We start from the raw sequence: 22,659 nt of genomic DNA, 5'->3' as shown, positions 1-22,659 counted from the left end.
GGCCTGCTTCCCCTGCCCACAAAGTCCTGGGCGAGTGGCGGCTGCCTGAGCCACTTTCCCTGTCGCGGATGGGGCTGAGGAGGGACCCCCTGGACCCCAAGTGTGGCCCCGGGAGCTTTGCCGGAAATGCGGTGCTGGTCACCCTGGACCTCTGCTTGTTACCCAGACGCCCCAGCTTGCCTTAGAGGCAGGGCAGTGCGGCTGAGTCTTTGCCCCGGGAGGGGCTGAGGGCAGACGCCCACCAGGCTGTGCTGGGTCTGCCTCACCCCCCACCTCGTCCGACTGGCCTGAAAGCCCAGCTTTAATTAATGCTCGACGAGAGAGAGGGTGATTATCAAAGTGAACAGAACACGGCAGATTAGTTAATCTCGAGCTTGGGGTCTCCGCGGGGACACGAGCAAAGGTAGTTGGTGGTGGAGTCGGGTGCTGGGCTTGGCTGCCCTGGTAAGAGCTTGGGAGGGGGCCTTGATTCACGGCCCCAGAGATGACTGTTCACGTGCACCTGCTGCAAGGCCAGGCACCGCCCTCGGCTCTGGCTGTGAGGACAGGGTCCTGGGGACCAGGGGGTCACCAGGCACAGGTGCTCATCGGAACCTCAGCGGAAAGGGGCGCGAACGGGGTGCGGATGTGTGCCTGGGGGCTGTCTACCCTGGAGGGGCGGCCAGCTGTGAGCCTGGAGTGCTCTCTTCCAAGAGAGGGGGCTCTCTCCACGAGGGAGGGGCTTGCTGGAGGCTCCTGGGCGTGTCCCCATGCCGTCTGGGCCCCCATGGATCACAGCAGCAGGGTCAGCTCTGGGGCCCCATGGACTTCCAAGCCGGGGTGTGCTGGGACCAAAGCCACGAGGGAAAGGGTCTGCATGGGGAGGGGGCCGCGGCCTTAGGAGGCTGTCCTGTGTTGTGGGGGAAGCTCCTGGCCGACAGCCTCACGGCCTGTGTTCCTGTTCGGCCCCCCACCCACTCCCCCTGCTCTGGAACCTGCCGTCCCCACCTATAAACAGAGGAGCCCCCAGCCTAAGGCCCAGGCTGAGTTGGGGGTGGAAGTGACAGTGCCCCCCCCGGGGCCGGGCTGGGGGCTCCTGAAAGATGACTGTATGCACCTTCTTAATCTTCTTGATGTCACTGTCCTCGTCGCTGGGGGTGACGGTCTGGGTGGACTGGATGCGCTCATTGTCCCTGAGCAGAGTCGCGATCTGCAAGAGAGGAGGGTGCGGCAGTGAGCGGTGGCCGGGGGTAGGGGGGGGCAGTGCCCCTCCCCCGCCCAGGGCTCCTGTCCACTGCATGCAGCCGCGCACCTGCACACCTGCTCTCCAGGTGGCCGGCACCTTGTGCAATGTGGCGGCCTTGGTCTCAACCCGTGAGTCTCCTCCCCACACCCCAAACCACCAGCCCCTTTATTTTTCAATTTTTGTTGTGGCAAAGCAGTATAAAACTTAACTATTAAAAAACATTTTTTTTGGTTAACATTTATTTGTTATTGAGAAACAGAGAGAAACAGAGCATGAGCATGGGAGGGGCAGAGAGACGGGGAGACACTGAATCCGAAGCAGCTCCAGGCTCTGAGCTGCCAGCACAGAGCCCGACGTGGGGCTCGAACTCATGAGCCGTGAGATCATGACCTGAGTCGATCGGACACTCAACTGACTGAGCCCCCAGGGGCCCCCAAACTTAACTGTTTTAACCAGTTTCAGGTGTGTCACTGTCCCCACCATCCATCTCCAGAACTTTCCACCTTCCCGCACTGAAACTCTGACCCCATTAAACCATGTTTCCATTCCCTGGCCCCAATGTTTACACCTTGTCTCCATGAACTTGACTTGTTTAGGGACCTCACATGGTGGAATCCTACAGAACTTGTCCCTTTGTGTCCGGCTTAGTCCACCGGCTGCTCCACTGTCGGGGCTCACCCACGCAGCAGGTGTCAGAACCCCTTCTCTTTAAGGGTGGACAGTGTTCCGTGGTGTCTGCACGCCACGCCATGCAGCGCCTCATCCGTGAACGGACACGGGGGCAGTCCCCTCAGCTCTTCACATGAAACCCTGCTGCAATCCGGGAAGAGTGGGAGGCTGAGGCAGAGCCGGGCTGGCCGGCCGGCCCCTCCCCTGGGGCAGCTGGAGCACTTCCGCCGGGAGCCTCTATGCAAACGGCTGGCCTGGAGACCCAGGACAGCCCTCGGAAGGGACGTCTGAGCAGCCCAGAAAGCCTCCGTTTGCCCCATGTGGGGATCAGACGTCAGCAGAACTGCAAGAGCAAACCAAGGCCGGGCCCCGGGCAGGGCTGCCCTGAGCGCACCTGCTGGGGGACTTTGGGACCCCTCCTCGCCAGCCCCCTTCTTGCCACTCAGGGCGCCTTTCGCGGGGGCTCCCACAGCGCTGAGGACCCGGGTTCAAGTGCTGGCATCCCGTTCCCCCCGCCCCGTCTCTGTCTGCCGCCCTCATCAACTGCTCCTGGGCGCCCAGCACACGCGTGCTGGCTCCACACCCGCGGGAGAGTCGGTCGGGCGGCCGCCGCCACGGCGGACACGGGAGCGCCCTCTGCAGGCCGCGCGGCTCCGTCCCCGCGAGGCCGCGCGCGCGCCCGGGATGAATGGGCTCTCACGACTGAGCACTTCGAAAGCAAAATGGAACAGTTACCGGCGCTCCACTCCCGGGTTGCTAAAATTACCCCAGTCTCTGCCAGCGGAGTGGCTGAAAATATCCGGGGAGCGTGCAGGCCGTCGCAGCCTCGCTGCCTCACCCCGCCCCCTGCTTGTTTTCAATTATCTGAGAACATCTGCACAGTGACACCGAGGCTGGCGCTCTGCTCTACGCTCCAGAGGGCCGGGGGACACGCGCGGACACACGCATGCATGCAGGCTCTTAGCTCAGAAACGCGGGGATGGCCGGTCAGCTCCCCCACCTCTGGCCTGATGTTGTCACTTCCCAGCCACGGTTTGCACCCGGTACTCTTTTCTCTTTACAATGGTGACGTGTGTGTGTGTGTGTGTGTGTGTGTGTGTGTGTGAAGTAGCCTGTTCTTAAAACTGATGGCACTCTTCTCCGGGAGAGGCCTTCCAGGCCAGCTCCTCAGCAGGGACCGGGGCAAAAATAGACGCAATTAGGTCAGGCGCTGTGGCGCTGCACGGACAGCACTGGAAAGCCCCGGAGGCTTTACCTAAAGGAGCAGGCTAGGTGGGCACACTCGGGGAGCTGCGAGCCTGGGGGCCCTTCGAGGGTCTTGGCCAGTGGCTCCTCCGGCCGGGAGGGAGCTGGTGGCGGGAGGCAGAGGGAGCCCCAGGCCCCCGTGGGCCCACAGAGGCAGTCTTTTTCTCCACCGGGCAGGTCCCCCTGGGGATGGTTTGGTCAACACCCAGGGCCTGCTCGGCCGCCCCTCGTCAGTGATGGCCACCGAGAGCCGGCACCTTGGCTCCTACCCCAACCCACAGGACTGGTGCCCTGGCCAGTTGGCCCTGTCCACTTGCTACCCGCAGTCCGGCTTTCCTGGCCCGTCAGGGGCAAACCCTCGCCTGCCACACGCTCTGGGGCCTGGGCACCGGCGTCTGCCGCATCCCGTCCCCGAGGCGGGGTCTCTGATCTGGAGTGCATCGAGTCAGCACAGCAACCGATAGTGGAATGAACCCAGGGTGCTGCTTTTCGCTGAACAGCCAACATTTTGCTAAAGATTTCTGTATTTCCTGCTTTTCAAACGGTGGCCCACAGCCCAGCGTTCTCTTCCCTTCCCACCCCCCTGTCCTCTCCCGAGCCGAACAGGCATCCACCTCGGTCCTCCGGGGCCACGCCCGTCAGCACGTCCGGTGACAGCTCTCTGCTGGCTGTGGTGAGGCGCAGCTGGAGGCGCATGAGTCAGATGCTTGGTGGCGGGGCACCTGGCCCAAAAGTGGGGTCAGACGCCCCTACGGGTTCCTTACTGTCCAAGGAGACAGGGTGAGAACAGGGACGCGCAGCTACTGCAGCGGGAGGGCCGCACCGGGACACGGCAGGGGCCACCAGAAGAGGTTCTGAAGGACAAACAGCAGCTGGACAGGAGGGCGATGGGATGGAGCAGGCCCAGCAGAGGGGACGGTGTGCGCATGGGCCCAGGGCAGCACGGAGGCTGGGAGCGAGCCTGCAGGCAGGGAGGGGGGCCCTGTGTGTGGGGGGCACAGTCCCACGCCCCCAGAGCGGTGTCCTCGCTGACCTGTCGTGGGGTTCCATGTCAAAGTCTGTTTGCAAACCTGGTTCTGAACTAAACCTTGAACTAACGATCTCTGTGGTTTCTTCCAGAGTCAGACTCCATACCCTCCAGCACATAGCTGAGTGCTCCAGCCTGATAGCTGAGTGCTCCAGCCTGATAGCTGAGGGCTCCAGCCTGACAGCTGAGGGCTCCAGCCTGATAGCTGAGGGCTCCAGCCTGATAGCTGAGTGCTCCAGTCTGACAGCTGAGGGCTCCAGCCTGACAGCTGAGGGCTCCAGCCTGATAACTGAGGGCTCCAGCCTGACAGCTGAGGGCTCCAGCCTGATAACTGAGGGCTCCAGCCTGATAGCTGAGGGCTCCAGGTCAACAAAACATGACGACAGTCTCCAAGCTCCTGCCTTGCCCTGTAGGGGCTACGTTATCGCTCCAGATTTACCTCCAACTGTGAATGGAAGGGAGACGGCTACCGAAACCAGAACGTGGTGCCAAGCTGGGCACCCAAACACACCCCTTTGTCGTAGAAGGTCCTCAGGGCTCTCTGTGGCCTGACAGGTGCTCATGGGGGCCTGCAGACAGCAGAGGCACACAGCATGGTGCGGGGCTCTGTCTGGGCACCATCTGTAGGGAGAGATGGCTGCGGGGCTGGAGGGGGAGAGGGCGCAGCCACAGAGCCAGTTTCCTGGAGCGTGGCCTGCGCAGAGCCCCGGACCCGCGAGGGCCCATGTCTGGTCTGAGGCTCTGCTGTGGCGCCTGGAGGCTCTGACCGCCTGAACCCCCTGGAGGCCCCCTGCGTTTTCACTCTGTCCTGAGCCCTGCAAACTCTGCAGCTGGCCCTGGATGAAAACGGGACGTGGTGTGCGGGTGAGTGTTGAGCTCTGACAGGCAGCACGTGCCGTGTTCCGTGGCAGAAACACGTCCGCCGTGGCCCGTTTGAAGCGGCCGAAAGTCGAGAAACCAGCCTGGTGGCTCCAGAAGGTGCAACGACAGGTCCCGGCGGGCTGGCGAGAGCCGCAGGAGGGGAGAGGCGGGAGAGCCCTCGCGGCAGCAGGGGTGGAGGTCACGAGGGCAGCCGTGCCCTCTGTTTGTGAGCAGTTTTCTGTTCAGCGTGGAAGCCGCTCCTCTGCTGTCTCCAGCCTTCGCAACGTCTGTTCCACATTCTGCACACAGCCCGTGCGGGGGGCTCGGGGCACGAAGCGGGCAGCAGCCGGGCAGTTGTTAGACTCTGGGTGCCCTGCTTGACGAGGCAGGACCGGCTTCCCAGTCCCCTGTCACCTGGCTGCGGGCAGGGTCCCACGATGCGCCTCTGTCCCCGGAAAGGTGTGTTGTGGCCGCTGCTCACAGTCCCCGTCCCTGCCCGTGAGCCCAGGCCCCGGGCGCTGTGGTCCGACTCCGGGTGAGAGTTTGGGAGCAGGCCCCGTCCTGGCCCATGTGCGCACGAGGGAGCAGAGCTCACCGCCTGAACCCCCGCCGTGTGGGGTGGTGGCTGCCGAGGTGCTTGGGCCGCCTGGCAGGTGCGCTGCTGGCCGCCGAGGGCTGCGTGCCGCGTGCGAGCCGGACAGGTTTATTTGGCTGTGGGAGGACAGGGGGGCCAGGGGGCTTGGGGCCATGCAGGGGACACCGTGGTTGGTGAACGTGCACTCTTCCTTCAGGCCCGGCCCCAGGGGGGGCAGGGGGAGAAAGAAGTTTCCGGAAGGCACAGGCCGATGGTCTGCAGCCAGGAGACTCCATCACTCAGGTGACCTTGGAGCAACCTTGGTTAAATCCCTTCCTTTTCTGTGGACCTCAGTGTCTCCAGAACCTTCCAGCTCTCACGTTCCAAGGCCTGTCTTCCTCCTGGGTGTCCCTCATCACTTGCTTGGCTTCTCCGTGCCGCCTGCCTCCCTCACGGCCTGCTTCCTGGCAAACAGGCTGTGTCCCTGCGCTGCTGGACACGTGTGACACAGGGAGGCCGCAGCCGGAGGCTTCGCCGGGCCAGCCCTTCAGGCGAAGTCGTTGTCACAAGAATGTTTTGCCCCAGAGGACCGCTCACTCCCTTGGAAGCACTGCTCCAAATTCTCACAAGTGGGGCCCCTGCTGCCTCTCCGACACACACATGCACACGCGCACGCGCACACACACACAACTCGCCTTCTCTGGTGGACAAATCCCTGGTGTCTTCTAGGACCACATGCAGCACGGACCCGCACCCTGTCTGGATGTAAAATAACTCCTTTTCTTCCTGGTTGGTTCCCACCGTGAGCTGTTACAATCCCGATTTCCTTGTGCCACAGCCAGACCTCGGGGTGGACGCTTCCATACCTCCAGGGCCCAGCAGAGGGCGACACACATTCATTCACTGAACACCTACTATGAGCCAGGTGTGGGGGAAAGAGTGACAGGCTGGCCCTCCCAGTCCCCGGCAGGCCGCAGACAGGCGTGGAGCCGGCTCTGATGCGGCAGGACGGGCGTGGCACGTCGGGGAGCGGGGCAGTGAGCGCCCTCTGGGCCGGCGGCCCCTGGGCGGAGGCGCTGGGCTGGGTAGGACCCCACGAGGCAGGGTGGGTGTGATGACACGTGTCGCGGTCAAGCCCCGCTCGACTGGGGAGGGGCCTGGGGAGGAGGCCGAGGCTGGGCCAGCTGGAGGCTGAGGTTGGGGGTCACCTGGGGTCGGGGGGTGGGAGGACCTCCCCCAGCCCGCCCCTCGGCCTTGCATGTTTCCACTGCATCAGGCCCTGGAAATCATGTCGCGGATTCTGGCCGCAAGAGTCTGCGCGTTCAGGTCCCCTCCTCCGCTCGGAGTCCACGGCTCTCAGGTGATGGGACCAGACGGTTCCAGTGCGCTGTGGGGTGAGGGACCGGGTCCTCCCGTGGCGGGCAGGCCGCTGGCAGGGGCGCCTCCGGGGCAGAGGGGTTCCCACACTTCCACGCAAGAGGGACCTGCTTGGGAGGCTGTGGGGGTGCGGCTTCCGACTCTGGAGGCCCGAGTTGCGCGTTTCTAATGAGACAGCGCTTTGTAGACGGCGCTCAGTGTCAGGGCCTGGGGGCCCGCGAGCGCGCCCGCCACAGCCGGCAGAGGGAAGGGGCTGGCGCGATGCCCACCCGGGAGCACGCGCTCTGCTGACGGGCCCTGTGCCCCCACCCAACAGTCAGTGTAGCCCTTGGCATAGGACCCGCCACGCACTCGTGGTCTCACACAATCGTCACAAACTTGCTGGGGGCGTGTGAAAAGCCCACCTTACAGATGAAGAAACTGAGGCACAGAGTCTAGGGAGCGTGCTCCAGTTGCCCCTCTTCAGTGGCAGAGGTGGGATTTGAACCCAGATCCAACAACGCGCCCGTCCTGCTCTGCCTGCATCGCTGAGCCTACCTCTGGAGACCGGCCCACCCCCATCAGGAGCCCAGCGTGCTCTAAGGCGCTGACCTGGGCCCTGGGCCCCCACCAGCCCCTCCAAGCCTGGCCAGTGGTCACCTCTGCCTTGAGCCGCTCTATCTCAGTCTCCCCGTCCTCGATCTGCCGCCGGAGCTGTGTGGCCACGGTCTTCTCCGTCTCCACGATCTGCAGCAGGTGCAGGTGCTTCTGCATCAGCGCCTCGTGCTCCGTGGCCAAGGTCCGGTAGCTGTGGACGGACGGACACCGTGGTCAGCTCCCCGTACCCCTAGAGATCCAGCCGAGGAGGGCCTCACCCCCCGACTCCACAGGACACAGCGCCCGGGGCCCCGGTCTCGCTGCCTCACTCTCTGACCTCGGGGCCAGTGGTCCTGCCCTCGCGCCCGGAGCCCTGGGCCTCTGCACGGGCAGGCCTCCTGTCTGGAAGCCGCTCCCTGGCCTCCCTGGGCGAGCTCCGTCCCCCTCCTGGGCGGGCTCCGTCCCCCCTCCTGGGTGGGCTCCGTCCCCCTCCTGGGCGGGCTCCGTCCCCCCTCCTGGGCGGGCTCCATCCCCCCTCCTGGGCGAGCCCTGGGTCCAGCCGAAATGCTGTCTTCAACCCAGATGATGTCCCTCAGCCCAGGCCTCTGACGACAAACCTAGTGCTCCGGGCAGGCACCCATCCAAGGGCAGCCTTGGCTGGGAGGCTTGTGTGGGGGTGACTGGCAACGAGGCCAGAAGGTTGGTGGGGACAGGTCGGGGGCCCCCAAAGGACAGGCACGGGGTGGAAGAGACAGCCGAGTGTTCATGTAGGTTAACAGGCCTCCGATTTGCAGAACCTCACACCTGGGGCGAGGTGGGGTGGTGGGGACTCTGGAACACCCAACATCATGGGCCATGGCTCTCCCTGACCCCCTACAGCACAGTCATGGCCACCTGCAGGTGTCAGAGCTGGGGAGAGACCCCGTTCCACAAAAGGGGTGCAGCCTCCCAGGGCAGAAGGGCAGGGGACTGGAAAGCCAGGCACTGATGTTGAGGGACGGTCTGGGGGTCTTGGGTCCCCCATCTTCCCTCCCTCCCTTCCTGGGCTGGGTCCCCAGCGCCGCCCTCCACGAGCTCCCAGCTTCTGACCTCCAGCCTCAGAATCATTTCAGGTGTCAGCTCCCGGCCCAGCTCCTGACCCCACCGTCCTCGGCCTGGCCCCCCCACCCCGCTGGTGGCTCTGGGGACCTCTGTCCTGCCCCACCGGCCCCCAGCACGGCCACACCTGCCCCTGGTGCGCCCAGCTCTCTGACTCTGAGAACCAGGCGCGGCCTTGCTCACACACCCATTAGCCTGGAGACCTTAGCCCCGCTCCCCGGCCTCTCTGTGCCTTCGTTTGCTCATCCGTGAAATGGGGAAGATGAGTCCAGCCCTGCGGGCCGTGCCAGCGGGTACGGGCGGTCACACACGGTGCACCGTGGCCCTCGCCGAGCGCGCGTGTGTGCTGTGGTTACCACAGCTCCTCCCTGCAGAGGGCGCAGGCCCTCCTCACCTGCCCCTGCCCAAGCCCAAGTCCCATCCGGACCCCGGGTGTCTGTGCCCCAGACCCTGTCCTTCCCTCTGTGGTCGCAGCAGCCCCCGTCCCGTGGGCTTTGTCCTCTGCTCGTGGGATCCAGAGCCCCCCCGCCCCCGCACGGGGGTGCGAACCAAGCCCCCCTCTGCAGGCTTGTGGGCAGAACCGTCTGCCCTCCCCCATCGTCCCCACGCTCTCTGCTGCCCTTGCTCCAAGCCCAGGCCAGCCGGGGCCAGCCACCTGAGCCCACAGGAAGTGGGTCCCTCTCGGGGGTCAGGGGTCACCAGCTGGCTCCCACTTGCTCCACGAGGGGATCCCTTTCCGTCTGGCATCTTCTGACATGACTTTCCGGCTGTCCTGGATGTGGCCAGTCAGCGGGGTGGGTGCTGGCCTTTGTCCCTGACTCAGGGGTCACAGACAGGCGCTGAGACCTCAGTAGGACAATAACAGCTTCCCGACAAACCCTGAATGACAGGAGGGTCCCCAGGAGGCCGTGGGTGGGGGCCGCACTGGGGCGCTCGGAGGCTGAGGAAGCATGGTCCCCTGATGGTGTCCGAGGGGGCTGAGCCCGAAGGCGGGAGGGGGCTGGGGGGCAGCGGCCCTGGCCCCTGTGCCCGGGGAGCACTCCGATCTGGACGCCACAGCTGCGCCCTGGCCGCCCCACTCCTTCTAGAGATAAATACGCCCTTCCCTTTAAAGTTTCTCCCACTTCCCGAGAGGCTCAGCTGTCTTTACCTGCCAAGGAAATTCGGCCAAGAGCGTGGAGGGGTCTGTTTCACACACCACACCCCCTCCTCATCCCCGGGGACACCATCCAGGGACCTCATGGGTTTGTCACTGATGCTAGCGCTTCGGAGCCGAGCGGGGTCTCGACTGCAGGGTGGTCCGGGGGGCCTTCTGCCTGGCTTCCTTCTCTCTACCCCCCTTCCCGCCTCCCCCTCCGCCTCCTCCGGGACCAGGCCCTGAGTCTGTCTCTGTGCAGCACTGTCCTTACACACCCAGCTCGGGGCTGGAGGGGGCTCGGGGAGCAGGAAAGACCAACCGCCTCATTTTATAAACGAGGAGACGGAGGCCCGGAGAAGGGACAGGATCTCCCCCTAACTACAGTCACTCAGGCGGAAGCCGGGGCTGGCCTCGGGCTGCGGTCCCCAACCACACAGGCCTGCACGCGCCCACGAGGCCGTCCGCGGCACAGGGCTCCCTCCTGACGCGTGGGCGGTGCACACTCGGTGTAACACTCCACACGCGGCTGTTCGCGCACAGCCCCGAGCCTCCCCGGACGCAGGAGCCCTACCCACGCGGGGAGGGCGCACGGCCCCCCGAGGCGGTTCATCCATCACAGCGCTTACTTTTGAACGTTGAATGTATCTGTTATGTAAACATATAAAATCTGAGTGAGACACCAGCAGAAATACTACTAGATACAGCCGTGTGAGGCCGTCGGTCTCCTCTTCACACGCACACACACACGTGCACACATGCACACACGCACACACCCACAACACATTAGGCTGGGACTGAACACGGCTCAGGGTCTGCAATCTCCTCCTGGTTCCGCAGCAGAGAAGCGAGTCAGGCCCGGTGTGCCAGCCCCCTGCGCCCCAGGCCCGTGAGTCTGCGGGGCGTCTAGCCGTAACCCAACACAGCTGGCTGGAAGGTGGGGACAGTCTCCAGGTGGGCCTGCCCTAATCACCTGAACCGTTTAAAACGGAGTTTTCTCTGCTGGTGGTGGAAAGGGCAGGTCAGAGACTTGGGGCTGCATCACCGACATGTGAAGTCTGACACACGCAGAGTGGAGGGTGCAGACCTTACGCACAAGGTTTGAGTGGTTGTGATCACGGTGGGCCTGACCCGGGATGAGGAACGTTCACCCGGGAAGTTTCCTCGGGTCCCTTCCCCCCGCGCCCCTCCCCCCTGGCCCCCAACAACCATCAGGCTCCTACACCACACCGTAGCTTGGCCCGCTTCAGACGCTCCCGTAACCGGAATCACACTGCGCGCACTATTTCTTGTCTGCCTCCGTTTCCTTTCCTCTCTGACTTTGACGTTGATCCGCCTTGCCTCGTGGATTTGTGGTGGCTTCCTTTCTATTGCTGAGCAGTGTTCCGTCCCGTGGATGCCCCGAGGCGGGTCTCCACGACCGCCTGCTCAGCTCTGACACCTTGGCTACTTCTGGTTTGGGGACCCCTGGGCATCAAGCTGCTGAGGACACGCGCACGCAGGACTTCTGGTGGGCGTTTTCGTTTCTCTTAGACAAACACTGAAAGGTGGACTCGCTGGTCGCAGAATAGGCCTTACGATTTGTAAACTGCTAATTTTTAGGCAATTGCCTTCCAATTTTCTAAAGCGGTTGAGCCGTTTTCCGCTCCTGCCCGCGTGCGTGAACCACAGGGCCCCACGTGGTCCCGCATCTGCCACCGTCAGTCTGTCCTTCCTCCCAGGCTGGACCCCACACGCGGCAGCGTCTCACGGTCTCCAGAACATGTCTGTATTGATTGATTTTCTAGATCATGGGGTCCTGGGCATCGGGATGCACGATGAACTAGAATTCTCTAACGCTTCAACACTTAGAAACAGACTCATTGGGTTCTCAAAACAGCCCCGCTCTTGGGTCTAGGTTAGTGCCGGGGAGCCTGACATCCACCCGGTGCCTCTGAGGCTGGCTTCGTCCCCCGTGACCCACTCGCCACGACGCTGGCAATTCCCACTCGAACGCAAAGCTCCAACCACGTTACTCCCTGGTGTGAAGCCTTCGCTAGCTCGCATGTTCACAGAGAAAAAGCCAACAACTCGGGCCGGGGGTTCGAGACTGGGTATGGCCTGGCAGTACTTCACCTTACCCCCCCACCTGGTCTCTCCATCGTCCCTGGAGTCTCTCTCCTGCATCAGTGCCTTGGCGATGGGGCTGTGGCCCAAGTGCTCATAGTTAAACCCATTAACTATGACGCGAGTCCCCCAGCTCAGGTCAAAGTCACCCTATTGCCAGCTTCCTCCATCTCCCTGCAGATGGAAGGAATGTCTTCCTCGCGCTCACCGCAGCTGTCATGTGCCAGAGCTGGATGTGGATCTGCTAGTGTCTTCCGGACTGCACTGTGACATTCCTGGGGATGCCCGCGTCCGTCCCTGTCTGCCCAGCACCACACAGGAGCCTGACTCTACACGTTCACGTGCGAGAACCTGGTCCCCTGCTGGACACTCCCGGAGGACAGGGCTGGAGTGGCCTGACCTCAAAGTCAGCATCAATGCTGTGGCCATAATACAGGGTCACTTGTTCCAGAGCTCAAGGAAGGGCCCTGGTATCCATTCATCCACCCGTCTCTCCATCCACCCATCCACCCGTCCACCTGCCCGCTCACTGATCCATCCATCCATCCACCCGCCCACCTGCCCGCTCACTGATCCATCCATCCATCCATCCACCCACCCGCCCGCTCATCACCCACCCACCCATCTAACCACCTACCCATCCACCCATTCATTCATCCACCCACCCACCCACCGACCCACCGACCCGTCCACCCACCAGCTGTCCAGCCAGCCAGCGTCACACATACTTCAACACAACCACTAATCATTTATCTGCCCTCCATCTTCCACATACAAAGTCAACATCCAGCCTTGCGTCCACCCTCCATCCATTTGCTCATCCCTGCATTTTCCAATCCACCTTTGCCGAGCGCTTGCTCAGGCCTCTACAAGTCTCGGGGACGTGGAATCGCACGTGGTCTCTGTCATCGGGACCTCACGTGTAACAGGCAGATACAGAGACACACGGCTCTCTACTGGACCGTAAAAACCACCTGTTGGGAGGGGTGAATCCGGGTGTCCCCGCCCTTGGACAGGACTCAGCTCTGCCAAGGGACTCAGCTGTGCCCACAAGCCTGTCACCTCTCCAGGACCCAAAAGATCCAATCCAGGGTGGAGCCCCATTTTCTCTGCAGCATATACGGGGACCCCTTTGGTTTTCTCCCCATCTGGCCCCTGTGGCACCTGAGGGGCTGCGACCCGGGACCCCTCTTTCCCACACCCTCCCCCTCCAGGGCCCGGGGTCGCCCCGGCCACGCGGGCTGGGCGAGACACACCTGGCGTGCGCGATGGCTGCCACCCACTCATCACAGTCCTTGGCATCCTCCGTCCTCAGCTCCAGGGCCTTCTGGTTCTCGTGGCTGAAGTTGACCGTGAAATAGTGCTGTGTGAAGAAGAAGACGAGTGATTCCCGGGGCGTCCGCCCGAGCCGCGGGGGCCGCTGTCCACCGCTGTTGTGTGGGTGTCCGCCGCGCACCCCGGCCACAGTCCTCATCTGTCCTCGCCCGGTGCCGCTCCACCGAGCACTCTCAGCCTCCCGATTAAGGGAGGCTCTGCTCCCCGTAACAGAGCCCGCGCTCTGGATCGTGTGAGAAGGAAACGGAGCCCACAAACCCCCATCTGCCAACAAACTGCAGAGAAGCCCACAGAGAAGATGCACAAGAGCATCCCCCTGGGGACCGGGTGCCCGCTGGGTGCAGCACATCTCTGGTCCTGGGGCCACAGCGATGAGGAGACAGACGCGGCCCCAGGAAGCACCTCTGCTGGGTGCAGGGGCACGGGAAGGCGGGTCGGGCTCAGGGCAGGCCCCTCGGCTCCTGGAGGCAGAGGAGCTGAGGCAGAGACACGTCTGTTGTGTCGCTGGACGAGCTGAAGCGCACGAACCCCCAGAACAGCGCCGGGAACCCTCGCGGGCACACCTGCCACAGCGACGCTCACCGCGGAGGAGGAGGTGAGACCCGGCGCTGTGGGGATGGAGGCTGTGACGGAGGTGAGACCCCGGGGGCGGGGCCAAGAGTTTGACGAGGTGAGACCCGGCGCTGTGGGGATGGAGGCTGTGACAGAGGTGAGACCCCGGGGGCGGGGCGGAGGCTGTGACGGAGGTGAGACCCCGGGGGGCGGGGCCGAGAAAGTCACCCTCTGGTCAGTCCAGAGACAGCAGGAGGGCTGCCCAGCGCGGGGGGTCCAGGTGTGACGTGCACTGGACAAGGCGAGTGGAGGCGGCAAGGACGTCTGTGGCTCCTGGGGACGGGCAGGGTCGGGGGCGGTGCGGGGGCGGGGGGAGGACGGGCCGGGCGTGACTAGAGGTGGGGGTGGGGCACTGACAGGATAAAGGGCAGGTTTGGGGGGTCGGGTAGGGCAGGGGAGGTCATGTGTCTCCAGGCTGCCTGCCGGTGGGGTTGGGGGGCTGAGGGGTCAGCCTCGGGACGCGGAGCGAGGCTGGCAGGGCGGCAGACGGCGGGCCACGCGCTGGGGGCCCAGCCTGTGGGCGGACCTGGGTCCTGGAGGAGGAGGGGAGAGGCGGGTGGGAGGCGCAGAGACGGATCGCAGGCTGCCGGGCAGGGGTGCACCGCCGCCTCCCCCCGCGGCGCCCAGGAGGCAGGGAGCCGCAGCCGACACGCGGCGCGTAAACTATTTTTAGCCTCTGCTGACATTTACTGTATTTCTGCTAATTGTCAGCCTCAGCGGCAGCCGGCGTGTGCGTGCGCGTGCACGCGCGTGCGCGTGCGGGTTGTACACTCCGTGTCCCTCACTTGTTTCCTAGGAAACAGATAACTGGGCTGCGGAAAGAAATGTCAGCTGCAGCCTCAGATAACTGAATTGGGAGGGGCGGGCACCCCCCAGGAGCAGGTGGAGAGGCGGCTGCAGGTGGCATCTTGCACCCCTCCCCCCAGAGATGACGAACACAGCGGGGCTCGTCCCCCATGATCCCGCGGAGTCCTCCCTTCCCCAAGTTGAGAGAACCTGAGGCACAGAGAGGTTGAGCCACTCGCTCAAGGCCACACAGCAGAGGGGCCGAGGGGCCAGGGGGACACCTTCCCCGCGTGCCTACGAGCTCCGCGCTGGAGTAAAGACGGGAAAGCCGCGGAGCCTGCGGGCGGGTGAGGCTCTGGGTCCTAACTCCTAAACCAGGGACGCTCAGCTGCACACGGACGGATGCGGTGGCTCTCCTTGGGTCCCCAGGGATGGGCCCTGTTCCCAGGGCGAGCGCGGTCTCCTTACCTGCCAGGCTTCAGGGGGTGGGGGGGGGCGCGGAGCTGCTCGCCTGGGGAGGGGCCGGGTTGGGGGTCACCCCTGAGGCGGGACCCCAGAGCTGCGGGCAGTGAGGGGCTTGGCGGAGGCCCCTCTCCCTAACAGAGGCCTCCTCCCGAGCGGCCCAGCTTAGGGAACACGGCCACTTGCAGCCCGGGTCCTGTAAGCCTGCCCCCAGCCCCCCATTGGCAGGGACGGTAGCCATGAGAGGCCGCAGGCTGAGCCCAGGCCATCACGCCGCCTCAGCCATGGGGGGCTCTCTGCCCCTCGGAGAAGGATCAGTTCCCGGAGGCCTCCTCCCCACGCCGTGCCGTCTCCTCCACCACGAAGGGCTGGTGGAGGGGTGCTCCATCCACTGCCTCCGTGGGGCCTCGCCTCTACCCCTGTCCCCCCTGCTCAGGTCGGCCTGGTGGCCATGGCCAGTCTCCTAACACGTGTCCCGTGTGTCTTGTCCTTGGAGACACCGTCTAGACCCCAAATGACCGGACAGCGACTGGTGGCGGGTCGGGCGTGGGGGCCCCGGGACGGGACTGCCCCGGAATCCTCACCATGTCTCCTAACGAGCGGGCGGTTAACAGTCTGGGGCTCTGTCGGGCCGAGGCCACAGGGCTTGGTGTGCGGGCAGCTCGGGAGCTGCACTGCAGCAGGACATGGCCCGGCTGGGGGCACGGTCCCCCGGAGGAGGGCGCACGACCCCCCCTTCACAGGGAGGCTGGGGCCCCCATCCAAGGAGCGGCCCTGCTGAGCCGGAAGCGTCCGCTCCCGGCCGGGTGATGCTTCTGCTGCCTCGGGCGGCCGGGCGGCACAGTAAGTGGCTCAGATGACCAGAGAGCTGTATGCCCCGTGGTGCCCGTGAACCTCCCCCTCCCACGCTGCCCCAGTGCCCGGCAGACGGCGCTCACTGCGGGCACGGAGCCTCGCACCCAGCCGGGCCCAGGCCTCACCCACCCAGACTCGGGGGGCTCACAAAGTAGACTCCGCTCCACGTGGGGACCGGGTGGGGGTGGGGAGGGAAGGGGGCGCAGACAAGGCAGGAGACAGGTGGAGACAGAGGTGGAGACAAAGATAGAGACAGAGGTGGAGACACAGGTGGAGACACAGATGGAGACAGAGGTGGAGACAGAGGTGGAGACACAGATGGAGACAGAGGTGGAGACACAGATGGAGAGAGCCGGAGAAGGGAGGCGGGGTCAGAGACACTAGGTGGAGAGAGGCAGGAAAATCCTCTAGGAAAGAACAAAGCCTCCCCCCCCCCCCCCCCCCCCCCCCCCCCCCCCCCCCCCCCCCCCCCGCCCCCGCCACACACACACACAGAAAGGGTGAGTTCCGGGTCCCAGGACGACGCGAACATAAAGCAATTGGAGAACAGAGCAAGGCTGGGCGAGGACCTCAGCCGCATGCAGATGGACCCAGTTCACGGCCGGCCGTGTGGCAACAGGAAGGTGGCCGGTCCCTGCCCGTGTGGCCTGGGTGGCCTGTGGGCCTGCAGGTGCCTGCACAGAGGTGCCTGCCCTCTCACGGAGGGCTGCGGTGGGAGGGGTGGCATGGCTCCTGCAGGGGGGCGCCGGGCTGCAGTCCAAGGCTCCCCAGTACCCGGGGCCCTTTCCAGTGATGGGCAGGGGCACGCCCCCAGTTACAGGGCAAGTGGCCTCCTGGGCAGAGAGAGGACACTGGACATGGAGCCTGACCCATGATGCGGCTCGGGGCGGGTGGGCCCCCTCCCCTATCAGGCCTGGGCTTCCATCCGTGATGGGGAGGCCTGGGTGGACAAGCTGGGCTGTCCATGTCTCTGAGCTCCGAGATCTCTCTCCACACCTGGACCACCCACGGGTGCATCGGCATGCACACCCGCCTGCCGAGGGGGCGCGTTCTGCACCTTTCCCTGAGCTCCGGACCGGCCTGGGCCGCCAGCGGACACGGAGCAAGAACCTCACTGGTAAGAAACATGCAGTAGAGGCAGCGGCTTAGTGACCTATAAAGCTAGAATAAAGGGCAATGATGAACATAGTGAGAATAACTGAACTACACCGATCAGTTAAGGGGTCAAAAGAAATAAAAGATGTAAAATATGACATGAAAAGCATAAAGTGGGGGAGAGGGTGTAAAAACGCAAAGTTGTAGACTGTGTCCCAACTTAACTTGTCCATGTAAAACAGACTGGGACACGCACACGCACACGGGCACACACGCACACGGGCGTGCACACATGGGCACGCACGCGCACATACACGGGCACATACACGGGCACACACACAGACGGACACACACGGGCACACACGGGCGCGCACGCGCGCACACACGGGCACACACGGGCACACACACAGATGGACACACACGGACACACACAGACACACAGACACGGGCACACACGGGCACACACACGCCTCATTGCCCCGTGCTTTGCTGCGCTGCACTTCGCTGCCCTTTGCGTGTCTGCACACACAGGCCTGTGACAAGCCCGCCTCAAGTAAGTCTATGGCACCATTTTCCCAACAGCATTTGTTCACTTTGCGTCTCTGTGTCACTTCTTGGTAATTTTTGCAGTATCTCAGACTTTTGCGCTGTTGTTATGTTTGTTGTGGTGATTGGTGATTAGGACTCCTGACAGCTCAGAAGACGGTTAACATTTTTTTAGCGATGAAGTATTTGAAAATTTAGGTCGGCACATTGTTTTCTTAGACATCATGCTATTGCACGTGTGTAAGAAATAATAAACTCCAGTGTCGTGTAACCTAACCTTAGTGTGCCTGGAAAACCAGAGAGTTCACTCGACTCACTTTGGCACCACATTCGCTTCCCTACAGCGGTCTGGGACCCCACACACAGTATCTCCGGGGGGTCCGCGGGCTGACATAGGTAGGTCACATGGCGACCACAGAAACATGACACCACAGAAAGGTATCCAACCACAAGGGACGGGAGTGAGAAGAAAGGAACAGAGAGGAAATCGAAACATCCAGCAAAGAATGAACAAGATGGCAACACGTACAAACCTGTCTGTAAGTACCGTGAACAAAAATGGACTAAATTCTCCAGTCAGAAGACACAGAGTGGCTGAATCAGTAAAACCACAACAACAACAAGACCCGTCTCCAGGCGGCCTGCAGGATGTGAGGACTCACAGGCGGGGAGGGAAGGGACGGAGAGAGATGTTTTATGCAAATGGAAACCAAAGGAAAGCTGAGGTCACTCACTTATATCAGACCGAAGAAACTTGAAAACAAAGCCCATGGGGCGCATGGGGGCTCAGTCCCTTGAGCACCCGACTGTGGCCCAGGTCATGATCTCACGGTTCGTGGGTTTGAGCCCCGCGTCGGGCTCTGTGCTGACAGCTCAGAGCCTGGAGCTGCTTCAGATTCTGGGTCTCCCTCTCTCTCTGCCCCTCCCCTGCTTGCGCTGTCTCTCTCTCTCTCTCTCAAAAATAAATAAAAACATTAAAATAAAAGAAAACAAAGCCCATAATAACAGACACATGTGGGCATTACTGATGATAGAGGGGTTAATCCAGGAGGAAGATACAACATTTTAAATATTTATGTACCCAACATAAGTGCGCCTAAGCAGATGAAGCAAATGCTAGAGACGTAGGAAGAGAAATGGATGGCAACGCAGTAATAGGGGGGACAGTAACACCCCACTGGCATCCATGGACAGATCATCCAGACAGAAAATCAACAAGGAAACAGTGGCCTTAAAAGACACATTAGACCGAATGGATCTGACAACTCTACACAGAACATTCCATCCCCCAAACAGCAGAACACACAGTCTGGTCAAACGTACACGGAACATTCTCCAGGAGAGACCATATGTTAGGCCGTGAAACAAGTGTCAATGAATTTAAGACTGAAATCATGTCAAGCATCTTTTCAGACCACAGCGGTACAAAACTGGAAATCGCTTGCAAAAAGGAAATTGGAAAAATCACAAACGTGGGAAGATTAAACACAGTACTGAACAACAAACGATTCAATGAAGAAATTAAAAAAAAAACCCTTGAGGTGAATACAAGTGAAAATATAACATACCAAAATCTATAGACACAGCAAACACAGCTCCAGGAGGGCAGTGAGTAGTGATGCAAGAAATAAGAAAAAGATCAGGAAAACAATCTAACTTTATACCTAAAGGAACTAGAAAATGAGTAACAAAGCCCAGCATTTGTAGAAGGAAGGAAATAGTAAAGATCAGAGCAGAAATAAACAAAATCGAGACTGAAAAAAATAATAGCAGAGATCTATGAAAAGAAGACCTGGTTCTTTGAAAAGATAAATAAAACTCATAATCGTCTAACTAGACTCAGTAAGAAGAAAGGAGAGAGGACTCAGGAATGAAAGTGAGAAGTTGTAACTGATACCAAAGAAATACAAGGGATCATAAAAGACTACTATGAACAATTACACACCAACGAATCAACAACTTAGAAAATTGGGTAAATTCCTAGGAACCTAAGAGTCTTCTAAGACTGAATCATCAAGAAATAGAAAATCTAAATGGGCCAATTACAGGAAGGAGATTGAATCAGTAATCAAAACCTCCCAACAGGCAAAAGTCTGGGACCAGAAGGCCTCACTGGTGAATTCTACCAAACATTCAAAGAGGATTTAATACCTGTCCTTCTCAAACTCTTACCAAGAGTTGAAGAGGTGGGAATGCTTCCAAACTCATTTTTCCAAGCCAGCACTGCCCTGATACCAAAAGCAGACAAGGACACCGCAGAAGAAAAAGTACAGGCAATATCCCCGTGGAACCTACATACAAACGTCCTCAACAAAACATGAGCAAATTGAATTAACAACACAGTAAAAGGATCACATATCGAGACTGAAAGGAATTCATTCCAGGATGCAAGGATGGTTCAACCTCCCCCCCGTCACTCGGTGTGACAGACCGTCTCAGCAAGATGGAGGGTAAAAATGACACAATCATCTCAATAGATGCAGAAAAAAACACTTGAAAAAATTCATCATTCACTTATGATAAAAACTCTTAGCAAAGCAGGGTTAGCGGGAACATACCTCCACATAATACCAGCCGTATATGAAAAACCGCAGCTAACGTCATCCTCACTGGTGAAAAACAGCTTTCCCCCAAGGTCAGGAACAAGACAAGGGTGCGCACTCTCACCACTCTTATTCAACATAATTTGGGCATCTTAGCCTCAGCAACCCGACAAGAAGAAGAAATAAAAGGCATCTGGTAAGGAAAAAATAATAAAACTTTCACTATTTGCAGATGGCATGATACTGTATATAGAAAACACTGAAGACTTGACCAAAAAACTACTAGACTGATAAGTGAACTCCGCAAACTCGTAGGACACAAAATCAAGGTACAGAAACCTGTTGCATTTCTACACAGCAATGTTGAAACAGCAGAAAGAGAAATTAAGAAAATAACTCCATTTACAGTTGCACCCAAACAGTAAACTATCTAGGAATAAACCTAACCAAAGAGGTGAAGACCTGTATTCTGAAAACTATAAAACGCTGACGAATGACATCGAAGGCGACACAAAGAACTGGAAAGGCAGTCCGTGCTCACGGACTGAAGATTCAATATCGTTAAAATGTCCACAAACCCAAAGCAGTCTACACACGCAGGGCAACTCCTCTCAAAATCGCAACGCCTTTTTTCACAGAAATGGAACAACCAATCCTTAAGTTCGTACGGAACCACAGGAGACCACACGTAGCCGAAGCGGTCTGGAGGAAGAGGGAGCTGGAGCTTTCCTCAGGGAAACGCAGATCAGAACCACAGCGAGGTCCCCCCGCTGGCCCGGCGGGACGGCTGGCGTTGACCACACGGGAGACGGCGGCGCTGGCGGGGACATGGAGAGAGGGGAGGCCTCGGCACTGCGGGCGGGCGTGCGGGTGCCGCGCCCTGGGGAGCAGTGTGGAGGCTCCTGCCCTGCACCCAGCAGCTGCACCCCTGAGTATTTATCGGAAGGAAACAAAGTCACCAATTCCAAAAATCCACCTGCACCGCCATGTTCGGGCCGCGTTTTGTCCAGTAGCCAAGAGAAGGAGACCACTCAATGTCCACCAAAGGATGAACAGATAAGAAAAGTGGAACCTAAAAAACAAACCCAGGGCGCCTGGGTGGCTCAGTCGGTTGGGCATCTGACTTCGGTTCAGATCATGATATCAGGGTTCGTGGGTTCGAGCCCCGTGTTGGGCTCTATGCTGACAGCTCAGAGGCTGGAGCCTGTCTTTGGATTCTGTGTCTCCCCCTCTTTCTGACCTTCCCCTGCTCCTGCTCTCTCTCTCTCTCTCTCTCTCAAAAATAAATAAAAACATAAAAAAAAAAATCAAACTCACAGAAAAGGAGAGGACAGACTGGTGGTCACCAGAGGTGGGGGGCAAAATGGGAGAAGGGGGTCAAGACGCACAGACTTCCTGTCGGAAGATAAAAACGCACGGGGTGTAACGTGCAGTCTGGCAGACCAGCCAACAATCCTGGGTCGCGAGGTGCCCGGCGCCGGGTGGCAGGGGGACCGGGACGGCAGCCAGCCGTGCACCACGTGGGCACGGAGAGGGCCCCTCCGTTCCCGGCTGCCGAGGGTCCGAGGCCATGATGCTGGTGGCCGACGGCCAGCAAGCGGCCCCCACGGCGGCTCCACCCGTACCACCCGAGGGCCGCACTGTTCCCCTGGCAAGCGGGCTTGGATGGGGACATCGGAGCCTCATTCAAACCGGAGGGGACCTCCTGGCTGGGCCATGTTCTGGGGGCTGGCAGTGAGGACGGGATTACTCTCCAGGCCCCCATCCCCTTCAGAAGCTCCAGGCAACGTCAAAGGTGCCCATCTGGTGGGTGACTGGGGTCTTCACAGGAGCAGATCAAGGTCAGGGTCAGGGTGGGCCTCCCAAGGGGCGTTCAGGACTCTCTCCCCGTCCTCTCCTGACCGCCCCCCCAGATCCCCCCCAGGCTGGACTGTGGACATACGCACAGCATTCACACGGAGGGATATGGGCAGAGGGGCGCCGGCCCCGAGGTGCGGGGCGGGGTGGGGTGTCTGGGGTCCGGCCTGGTTCCACCGCAGCACCTAGACAGGGAGCCCGGCTGTGTCCAGCTGGCATGTTCCAGGGGGTGCCCACCTCCTGGTCCGCAGGGCTGGGAAGACATCCTCTCCCCTCCCCTCCTCTCCTCTCCCCTCCCCTGTGCTCTTCTGCGATCTTCTGGCTGTTTCTCTGCCTGTACCTGCTGTCCTGTCCGCGCACCTCTCGGGCCCTGCCTCGCGGGGTCTATCCCTGCCCCTCTGGTCGCCACCCCCACCTCCCCCGCCCCCACACCTCTCGGCCTCCTCCCGCTGGGAAGGTGAGGTCGGCTGGCAGGGGCTGCAGGCGCACCCGCATAGCTCCCCTTCTTGGTCAGTCCCCCTGCTCAGGTCGGGGGCTCCCTCCTCCTCCCCTCCTGCCTCAGGCGTCTGGACACGTGTGCTCTGCCCCTGACGTGCCCTCCCCTCCCTACGCTCCGTTCTGGCTCGTTGCGGGGTGTTTGGGACAGACTTGCCAGATCCCGGAACAGCGCGGTCT

At 61.0% G+C, this 22,659-nt stretch overlaps 1 protein-coding gene across 1 annotated transcript in view; it reads right to left on the bottom strand.

The window, feature by feature from the left end:
• RASGRF1 (Ras protein specific guanine nucleotide releasing factor 1) overlaps window positions 1-22,659 on the bottom strand; it is a 77,607-nt gene that overhangs the window by 41,538 nt on the left and 13,410 nt on the right. Inside the window, exons 2-4 of the mRNA XM_029952322.1 lie at window positions 13,150-13,256; window positions 7,618-7,765; window positions 1,097-1,189 (exon numbers count right to left, since the gene is read on the bottom strand). Of these exons, the coding sequence (XP_029808182.1) occupies window positions 1,097-1,189; window positions 7,618-7,765; window positions 13,150-13,256 (348 nt within the window). The remainder of the gene's footprint in view (window positions 1-1,096; window positions 1,190-7,617; window positions 7,766-13,149; window positions 13,257-22,659) is intronic.

This window comes from Suricata suricatta, chromosome 9, assembly GCF_006229205.1.
Source record: "Suricata suricatta isolate VVHF042 chromosome 9, meerkat_22Aug2017_6uvM2_HiC, whole genome shotgun sequence".
NCBI classification, from domain to species: Eukaryota; Metazoa; Chordata; class Mammalia; order Carnivora; family Herpestidae; genus Suricata; species Suricata suricatta.
The sequence above is the reverse complement of the archived record's forward strand: the minus strand, read 5'-3'. Positions and strand labels throughout refer to the sequence as shown.